A 10,585-nucleotide genomic window follows, 5' to 3' on the forward strand; every position below is an offset into this window, starting at 1 on the left:
AACATATATGCATAGTGCCTATGTGAGTCTCATGAAGATGTTCTGGTTTTCAGTTCATGCTCTGCGAGCCCCTGTCACCCAAGTAGGTTGATTGTGTGAGCCTTCCTCTGGTGTCCTTGACCCCTCCGGCTCCTACACTCCTTTTTTTTCCTCCTCTATACAAGAATTCCCTAACTCTACCTAATGTTTGACTGTGGGTCTCTGCATCTGCCTCCATCAGCTCCTGGATGACATTTCGGACAAGCACCAATCTGGTCAAAGGAGATGGCCAGTTCAGGCTACTTATCCACTATTGCTAGGAGTCTAAGCTTGGTTCTTCCCCACAGACTTCTCGGGGAGGGGGGATTTGTTCCCTGAACCAGGTTTCTGGCCAAACCTGAAATGACCCATAGCAGTCCCCTCAGCACTCTCCTCCATGCTCCTCTTCCCCCCGGCAAATGGCTCATGTTCCCATTTCCACTTTCCTTAGTCTTCTCATGAAATCTCTTCCAAATCCCCTCTCTGGGAGATGTGTGTGATCCTCATGAACTCTACTTGTTACTTAGTCTCTCTGGGTCGGTGGATTGTAGCATAATTACCCTTTATTTTGCAACTAATATCCATTTATGAGTGAGTGCATACCATGTTTGTTGTTATTGGTCTGTGTTACCTCACTCAGGATTATTTTTTCTAGTTCTATTCATTTGTCTTCAAATCTCCTGGTGTCCTTGTTTTAAGAGCTCTGCAATATCCCATTGTGAAAATGTACCACATTTTCTTCATCCATTTTTTAGTAGAAGGACATCTAGTTTGTTTCCGGGTTTCAACTATTACAAATAAAGCTGCTACAAACATAGATGAACAATTGTTCTTGTCATATGATTGAGCATCTTTTGGGTATATGCTCAAGAGTGGTATATCTGTGTCTTGTGGTAGGTTGATTCCCAGTTTTCTGAGGAACCATCATACTGATTTCTAAAGTGACTGTACAAGTTTGCACTCTCACCTAAAATGGAGGAGTGTTCCCCTTGCTTTACATCATCTCCTACATGAGCTGACAATTGTCTTTTTGATCTTATCCATTCTGACAGGTGTGAGATGAAATCTCAGAGTCATTTTGATTTGCATTTTCCTGATGGCTAAGGAAGCATCTCCTTATGCATTTCTTGGCCATTTGAGATTCTTCTGTTGAGATTTCTCTCTTTAGATCTGCACTCTATTTTTAATCGGATTGTTTGGTTTGTTGATATCAAATTTCTTAAGTTCTTCATATATTTTGAAAATCTGCCATGTGTCAGATGCCGTGTTGATGAAAATATTTTCTCATTGTCTAGGTTGCTGTTGTGTCCTATTCATGGTGTCCTTTGTCTTACAAAGTTTTTCAGTTTCATGAAGTCTCATTTATTCAATGATGATCTTAGTACCTGTGCTATTAGTGTTCTGTCTAGAAAGTTTTCTCCTGTGCTAGTGCATTCAAGATTATTTCCTGATTTCTCCTCTACTGGGTTCACTGTATCTAGAATTTATTGAGATCTTTGATTCCCTTGGACTTGAGTTTTTTGCAGCGTGATATAGATTGACTTACATTCTTTGACATACTGACATTCAAAGGGTGCTCGTTTGTTTTCTGGCCACCCACAGTGAAATAATCACACAGTAACTGTATAATACTGTTTGGCCCATATAGTATATTTCTAGCTAGCTCTTACATGTTAAATCAGTGTGGGAGATGCTTTTGTCTATGTGTTGCTTTTCTTGGTTAATGAATAAAGAAACTGCCTTGGCCGGTTGATAGGGCAGAACTTAGGTAGGCTAGGAAGATGGAACTGAATGCTGGGAAGAAAAAGGCAAAGTCAGGGAGACACCATGATCTGCCACTGGAGATAGATGTGCTAAAACTTTGCTGGTAGGCCACAACCTCATGGTGATATACAGATTAATAAAAATAGGTTAAATTAAGATGTAAGAGTTAGCCAACAATAAGCAAGAACTAATGGGCCAAGCATTGTTTTAAGGAATACAGTTTCTGTGTGATTACTTTGGGTCAAAGCTAGCTGGGCAGCTGGGAACAAAAAAGCGGGCCCTACTCCTACAAATTGGCATCCATGTGACCAACTAAATCCATGGGAACCAACAAGCACCCTCCATGTAACTTTAAATTAACTCATTCTTATTATTGTATATTTTACCATGAGGCTTGTGGTTTATTGGTAAGGTTCCCAGGCATCTGTCTCCTTCAGCAGCTACATGGCATCTATTTGACTTTGCCTACTTTCTCCCTGCATTCAGTTTAGTTTTCTTGCCTGGCTTAATTCTGCCCTGTCACAGTACCAAAACAGTGTTATTCATTAATATAACACATTCACAGCATACAGAGGGGAATCCCATATCACCTTCCATTTTTTGTCTAAATAAAAAGGACGGTTTTAACTTCAACATAGTAAAATTACATATAACTGAACAGGCATTAAGCAAGAATTAGTTACAATATGTGTATCTACTTTATTTTTTATCATAACTTAAGGAAAATTAAAATTATAACTATCTATTTTTAACTCCATCAAAGACCCCAGAAGGCTATAATATTACCTAGGTTAACAGAAAGTACATTGCAAGCAACTTTATATTAGTCGGGGTTCTCTAATGAAACGGAACTTATAGAATAAGGACTTATTAGAGTAGATAACAGGATGAGGTCTAGCTAGTTCAACAGTGTCTTTCTGTCTACTAACAGAAGGTCTAAGAATTCCATAGTTGTTCAGTCCATGGTGCTGGATGTCCCAGTTGGTCTTCAGTTTATTCTAGATTCCCAAAAATGTAGACTCAAGTGCCATGAAGGAATGGACTCACCAGTGAGAGTGAGGGCAATCAGTCAAAGAACAATGGCTTCCTTCTTTTACTTCCTTTATATAGGTTGCTCCAGAAGGTGTGGCCTAGATTAAATGTGGATTTTCTCACCTCAAAAGATCAGGATTAAAATCAGGCCTTTACACTTCCAATGACTTAATCAAGAAAAATTCCTCATAAGCGTATCCAACTCAACTTGGTGTTTAGTTAATTCCAGATGTGGTCAAATCGACAATCAAGAATAGCTATTAAAAGATCTACATCAAATTTTGATTTAGGTCCTTAAATAGTTTGATATTGTCTGACTTTGGGGAGATTTTCCTCTACTTCTCCTGAAGTAGTGGCCTTGAAATACCAAGTGGCATTGAGGAGGACACGTGTGCACCAAGTGTCTGCAGAAAGGATGTCTAGGTTTGAAGGACTGTTGTGTCAGGGAGTTGACACACCGTCTTCACTGTCTTTACAATGGGTGTATGAACAACTGTGGCAGCTCCAACTTGGGAATGAGGAGAAGGCAGGAAACTCAAAGTTGTTTGGTTCCTCTTCTTTCTCCAGATTATTGGTGCATTGGTTCAAAAGGGTGGAGGGAACAGAATTGGGGAACAGGGTTCTGGTGTCTGTGTGTCTGACTGAGACAGCCCTCCAGGAGAACACTTCAGTGAATCAGCTCAGCTTTATTCCAGAGTATAGGAAGCACACAGGATTGGGGAGCCTGGGGACAAACCCTAATTCTCATTAAGTGGTATGCTCCTAACACAGGCTTTGTATGTGGCAGTGGGGCCCTATATCAAAGCTCCTAGCATAAGTCTTAGTTACCCTGTGTGCAGCTGGGGTGGCTTCTAACGGGAAATGGTGCCTTGGGTCACCCTAGAGATAAATCAGGAATCTGGGCTTAAAGACAGCTTTAAGATAAAGTCAGTCCTTCAGGGGTCCACAGATGTTCTCCAGATAAGGGCAGGTAAAGAGCAGGAAGTCTCACTGGGAGTGTGGAGGGAGTCCCAATGGCTTTGAGATTGTAAAAAATCTGCCAGATCATGATAGACTGTGACCTCTGATCAGCCAGGCCTTCCAGCAAAGTTACCCATCCTTATGGTGCTAAGTAGGCACGGTTTACTTTTGTCTATGAACCTGGTTTGGATGTTTTTAGAAATGCCACATGGTCTCTGTGTGCTTTTGACTTCATCAGTGGTGCTTTCAGTTTCCTGAATCCATCAGCAGGACAGGGAAACAAGACCAGAATGAAAGGCCTGTTTTCCTATCCTGCTTTCCTTCCATGACCCTATAGTTTTTCTTGTCTTTCTATCTGACAGCCAGGAAGATTACTGCAGTCTGCATGGAAGATGCACCCCAATCTGCAATTTGGGTTGCAGTGATTTATTGAACAATTAAATGTATACCTAGACATATATCCCATTCACAAAGTGTCAGGTAATCTAATAAATCTAAATAAAGTTCAGTTCATGATTTTAGAGTTTTTCATTACATTAGAGGGGATGCACAGAACCAGAGCTATTCGCTTCATGGCGTGTAGGCCACATAGCTGAGCAGAGTAGGAAGGGACCAGGAAAGGATACACCCTCCAGGTCTATGGTCCTTGCTTTCCCCAATTCAACCTGTAACGTTAGTAATTTGTCCAATATTTGAATGTATTCATGGTTTAAATAGTTTAATTATGTCAGAGACTTCATATCCTAACCATGTCTAGAATTGTGACCGACACACCCAGAACTGTGTTTGAGGAATCTCTTATGAAGTTAACAGTTTCTTTCTATGTGGGGAGTCATAGCCTAGTGTGTGTAGCTCCCTCTAGAGTGACTCCTCAACCACCCAGTTTAAAATTCCTTTGATACTACAACTATTAATCCCTATTTGAAAGTTAGTGAAATAAATATGCAGACAAGAATCCAGAAGTAGTTGAATCACAGCCCAGGGGTGTGGAAGTGAGCAGGTATAGTGAAGCACGTAGGATCTGTGCTTCCCCCAGGCTATCTGCTCAGGCCACTGTTTTGGGATCCCATTGGCTTTTCTTCTAGCCTGAGCTCATATATAAGCATGCACTGTTGAGGCTGAGCCTTGAGTGCCCTGTCCTGCTCTCTGCTGCTCTCTTAACCTGGGATCTCACTGCCATGGGAAAGCACTTCTTGCTGTTCCTGCTGGGTCTCTCCCTAGTGTTGGGCTTCCTGCAAGGTGAGATCCTGGCATATGGAAGGGGTCATTGCTGGAGGACAGACACTGTGGAAGGGCATTGGGTTTGGTAGGTCAGGAATAAGATGTAAGACCTGACTATTTTTGTGCATGGACCCCAAAGCCTTCATCTGCATTTCTTCTCCTCTCCATCCTTCCCTCCCTCTGTTGTACACAGTATGGACTTCTCCTATTCTTCCTCCTCTTTGTCTTGCCTCTGCTTCTGCTTTTCCTGCATTTTCCTGGTCCTTCTGTTTACCTCCTTGTTCTTTTTTTTTTTTTTTTTTTGGTACAGGGTTTCTTTGAAGCTTTGGAGTCTGTCCTGGAACTAGCTCTTGTAGAATAGGCTGTCCTCATACTCACAGAGTTCTGCCTGTCTGTAGTAATAAGAGCGGCGGCGGGGCTGCGTCCCCAACACCCCAGCCGCCTGCCCGGCTAGCTTATGCCCCGAAATAATTACACGGACACTGTATTCTTTTAATCACTGCTTGGCCAATTAGCTCTAGCCCTTACTGGCTAATTCTGATATCCCGATCAACCCATTTCTAATAAACTGTGAGCACTGGTCTTACCGGGAACGATTCAGCATGTCTAACCTGGCTGCTTGCTTCATCACGTGCGTCTGCCTCAGAGAGCAGAGCTCTCGCGTCAGCCCAGGAGAGGGGAGCACCTGTCTCTGCCTCCTGAGTGCTGGTATTAAAAGCATGCACCACTACCTCCCAGCTTCATCTCCTTGTTCTTAACAAGCAAACATTCTCAATTCCTCCAGATTACCTGTGTATAGGCCTAAATTTATATTGAAAATGATGGAAGTAAGGACCTTGACAGGATAAAGATAACAAAATTATGGGAAGACTTATCTGGTCATGGGTGGTAGACTCAAGCTCCCTACATCAGAGCTTTGAACTTCTTCCTCATAGCCCAGTCCTTTCACAGTGTGTGAACTGGGGAAACTTGGCTCATCTCAAATCCTTCCTAGGGTCCAAGGTCATGGGCTACCCTTTAGAGGTAAGCTCTGCGTACATCCATCTCCTTTCTTGTCATTGTTTTTTTCTTCATTGATGATATCCACAGGCTAAGCTCTTGTCCAGTGCTTGGCAGGGTGTTCTGAATGAACCTCTTATATTTGATTTTGCCTTTTCAGCTCTGACATGCTTGCGGTGTGACTTACTAAACGCTGATGGAGAGTGTGAGAAAGGAGAAAGCACGTGTGAGGCTAAAGATGGCCAGGAATGTGGCATATTGATAGTGTATAAAGGTATGTCAAGAATGGGAGATCCTGGGTGACCACATTTGCTGCTCAGGCATGAATGAGCCCTCTTTACACTCCTGGGCACTGTAAGCAGAGATTGTGGAAGGCTGTGTTTCTGGGCAAATTCAGGAGAAGGAGCCTTTCCATTTGGTACTGGTTGCCTACCATTCTATGCCAGATGGAGAATTTTTTGGGGGGTGCGGTTGGTGGTCTCTGCATGGTCTTTATAGCTTTCTAGAAAACATATTCAGGGATGTGAAGATTTGAAGTGAAAAATTCCAGTCAGTAATTTGGGAATGGGAGGCATGGCTGCAAGCCAGATTACAGATTGATAGATGATAACTATAATCACCTCAGTGTGGCTGACATACATTTCACCAGGGAACCTAATTCTCCTCATTTTCTGAGACCCTATTTTTATAAATATTTAGGTTTGATCATTGTTATTTTTCTTTTACAGGTTATGATATCCTGTTTGGGCAGCAGTATTGTTGTACTAGTTGCTTAAATAAGACTATCACACATTATAACATAACACTGGATTTTTCCTGTTGCCATAACCAATCTCTGTGTAATGAGTTTTAGAGGCTGGGCATTTCCTTGCCCAATTCTGCTGCAGGTGAGTCCTTATTCCTTCCCTGTGCTCTCAAGGCTCATGATCTTGAACCATCTATTCCCTGCACTGCCCAAACCCTGACACCTTCCTGGATCAGCATCAGCTGTTAATGGGTCAATAGTTCATTTGGGAATAGAGCAATGCTCTCTGCTCCCCATCTCCCAAGTGCTCCTGCCTTTCAGATTCCTTTTTCCTTCCTTTTCTTCATCTATCCTTCAATCACTAACGGATATTTGCCAAACTTTCCCCTATTCACATCACCTTTATTTTTATCAACAGTGTTTTAATATTAGTGAATGTCACAGAGCTCACATCCCTTTGTGAACCTTCAGGTTAGTGGTGCGTCTTCTGCCAAGACTCTAGCAGACATTATTTCTAGTATCTCACTTCATTTTTATTTACTGAACAAAAGACATATGCGTTCTGATTTCTCACTACTGTGACCTGAGTAAAACAATATAATGGAAAGATGATCAAGTTTAGTTTATGATTTTGGAGTCTTTCATCATGTTAGGGAGGATGTAGTGGACCAGAGCTATTCACATCATGATGTGTAGGCCACATAGCTGATCACAGTAGGAAGGGCTCAGGACAGGATACACCCTCCAAACCCATGGTCCTTGCTTTCTCCCATTCAGCATGTAACTCTTTTATAATGTACCCAAAATTTGAGTGTATTTATGGCTTCAATAGATTAATTGTGTTAAAGACTTCATATCCTAACCATGTCTAGAAATGTAACTGACACACCCAGAGCAGTGTTTTAGGAATTGTTGCGGGAGCTCCTCCCACTCCTTCAGCCAATAGCCACTGAGATACCACCCCATTGGGGCGTGGTCTCTCTCCCTTTAAAAAAGCGGCCACTTCCCTCTCCTTTCTCTCTTACTTCCTGCTCCGCTTCCGCTGACCTAGACTCCCTTCCTGATTGTGCAGAGGGCTGTTGTCTGGGACGGTGATCTGTAAGTTTTTCCCCCTTTAAATAAATAACCATTCTATTAATCATAATTTCAAGCTGGTGTGGGATTGTTGTGACTTACGCCTTCGCCTTCAAGGAATCTCTTCGATATCCTAGATACAGTCAGGTTCACAGTTATGATTCGCCATCACATGGGCTCTGGTCACGTCAGCACCTGAGCATCCAAGTCTATTTTGTGTATGCATGGAAAGATGGCACAGTTTGGCTTTATTCCTGGTACATTACATATATTTGAAGTTGGTGTTGTTTGCATGTTATTTTTCTATTATTTCTAGCATATTGCATAGTAAACTTAGAAAACACAGACAGTGCAGTCCAAGGAAACTTGTCTAGTAATTCCATCCCATCCTGAATAGACACAACTTGTTTACTTTTTCAGGCACATAATCCAAAGTTTAAAAACATTAATAAGTTATGTGTATTTATATGTGTTTACATAAGAATATTTATAAATTTAAAAATATTAAACATCAATATAATCTTGATTTTCAGTGCAGTCTACTGAGTCCTGGCTCTGGAGCGTGAGAACAAGCATTCTACTTCTGACCTTGTCATGGAACCGACACCTTGGTCTTCCCATCATTTACCTTACAAGTCCTTTGTATTCTAAATGCATCTTACTGTATTATGTGGATACTCTGTCATTCATGTGTACCTTTAAGAGTTTAATTTGTTAATTCTGAATAGTTGTCTAGATTACTTTTAATTAAAGATACTTACATATATTTGTTTGTGTGTGTTTCCATCTCAACATGCCATGACATATATGTGGAGATTCAAGGTAAACCTGAGGAGTACTCTCTTTCCACCATGTTGGTTATGAAGGCTGAACTCAGTGGTCAGACTTAGTGGTCAATGCACTCACACTCTGTGTAATGTTATCTCTCCTCTAGTTTAAAAATATATGATTAGGGGACCAGTGGATAAAGTTATTTGTTACCCTGATGACCTGAGTTCATTTCCTGGGACCCACATCATAGAATGAGAAAATGGGTTTATACAAGTTCTTCTCTGACCTTCACATGCTGACAGGGACACAAACACACACACATACACACACACAGAGAAAAACAGACACACAATAAATGCAGTGAAAAACTAATACAATTAGAGCATTATTTATTTATTTATCCCTTTTCACATTCCCTCCTCTATCCTACCCTTCCATTCTCCTCTCCATTTAACCCTTTCTGTACCAATGTTCTCTTTCAAACCTTGATACCACTGCATTCTAATTTTCTTCCCTTGAAGTCCCCTCTCCCATGGCCTTTATTAATTTCCTGATACTGTGAGCGTTCCAAATGGAGTGCACATGTCTGAAGAATCAGAGCTAACACCAATAAATGAGAGAAATCAAATACCAAGGTAATAAAACTGCCTATCAACAAGAGGGTAACTGAAATGAATAGATAGTTTTCAAAAAGAAGGGGGAGAAAAAGGAGAAAGGAAAGGAAGAAACACAAATGCCCAATAACCTATTTAAAAGTGTTGAAGACTAGGGAGCAGGATGGCTTTCCCTAGGAACCTGCAATAGAATAAATAGTTATGAAATGTGAGGACCAAACAAGGACGAGGAAGGAAGTGTTGGTCAGGGAGGGAATTCTGGGAGTGACAGCTAAAACTAAGGGTCATATAAGGGGTCACATGGAAGCCTAATTCAGCAGAAACTTTATAATAGACTGTGTGTGTGTGTGTGTGTGTGTGTGTGTGTGTGTGTGGTATGAAGGCAAGTTAGAGGAAATTGCCAAATACAAATGATAGGGAGACAGAACACCAACTGTACATCTCTCATCACTGAATACAGTTTCCCTTATTGGGAATGGATTACATCTAATCAGTTGTTTGACAAAGGGGTTGCATGGTGTGGTGGTCTGAATAAAAATGGCTCTCATAGACTTATAGAGTGGCACTATTAGGTGGTGTGGCCTTGTTGTAGTAGGTGTGGCCTTTGGAGCTTTCAAATGCTCCAGCCAGGCCCAGTGCCACTCTCTCTTCCTGTTGCCTGTCCATACAAATGTAGAACTCTCAGCTCCCCCACCACTATGTCTGCTTGTGCACTGTCATGCTTCCCACCACGGTAAAAATGGACTAAACCTCTGAAAGTATAAGTCACCCTCAATTAAGTGTTTTTCTTATTAAGTGTTGCCACAGTCATGGGTCCCATCTCAGCAATAGAAATTCTAACTAAGCAAATGGGAACCTCTAAACATCCCAGCCTATTGCCAAGTTTGGTGGCTCTCTACAAACTGATGATAAGGCCGTATTAATGAAGACAACATCCACATGACTTGTTAACCATGGAGAAATCAAGCTAGTGCGTACCTAGAGCCTTCACCCCTATGGACTAGTATGCATGTTACTAGAAGGCACTTTGCATGCTAGCAAATGAGAAAGGTAAATGCTAACCCAACTACAAACCCTATAGTCTACAAGAGGAGTCTGCCTGCAAGATGTGCTGATGCAATAGTGGAGTAGCAATACACTACTGCAGCCTACAGTTCACAACCCTAGAGAACCTAGACAACAAAGAGGACCCTAAGGAAGACATACATGGATTTAATCTACATGGGAAGTAGAAAAAGACAACATCTCCTGAATAAACAGGGAACATGAGGACCTTGGGAGAGGGTTGAAGGGGAGGGGACAGAATTGGAGGGTAGCAAAGAAAACTCTATTGTTCAACAAAATCAACTAAAACAATTTAAAAAAAAGAGTATGCTACTGCTTGTGG

General features: G+C 41.6%; 1 protein-coding gene across 1 annotated transcript; it reads left to right on the forward strand.

Moving 5' to 3' along the window:
- Positions 1 to 4,952: 4,952 nt before the first annotated feature.
- On the forward strand, positions 4,953 to 6,847 carry LOC142847213 (prostate and testis expressed protein 14-like). The gene is made up of 3 exons (XM_075967941.1): positions 4,953 to 5,013; positions 6,155 to 6,268; positions 6,723 to 6,847. Exons 1-3 carry the CDS (start codon positions 4,953 to 4,955, stop codon positions 6,845 to 6,847), a joined length of 300 nt encoding a protein of 99 aa, XP_075824056.1.
- The last annotated feature ends 3,738 nt before the right edge of the window (positions 6,848 to 10,585 follow it).

Source organism: Microtus pennsylvanicus, chromosome 3 (assembly GCF_037038515.1).
Source record: "Microtus pennsylvanicus isolate mMicPen1 chromosome 3, mMicPen1.hap1, whole genome shotgun sequence".
In the NCBI taxonomy this organism is placed as follows: Eukaryota; Metazoa; Chordata; class Mammalia; order Rodentia; family Cricetidae; genus Microtus; species Microtus pennsylvanicus.

Excerpts from the sequence above, each read along its gene's own strand:
- LOC142847213 (XM_075967941.1), top strand. The coding sequence starts at position 4,953 with ATGGGAAAGCACTTCTTGCTGTTCCTGCTGGGTCTCTCCCTAGTGTTG. Across the intron at positions 5,014-6,154 it reads AGTGTTGGGCTTCCTGCAAG|CTCTGACATGCTTGCGGTGT; the intron begins GTGAGATCCTGG and ends TTGCCTTTTCAG. Across the intron at positions 6,269-6,722 it reads CATATTGATAGTGTATAAAG|GTTATGATATCCTGTTTGGG; the intron begins GTATGTCAAGAA and ends TTTCTTTTACAG.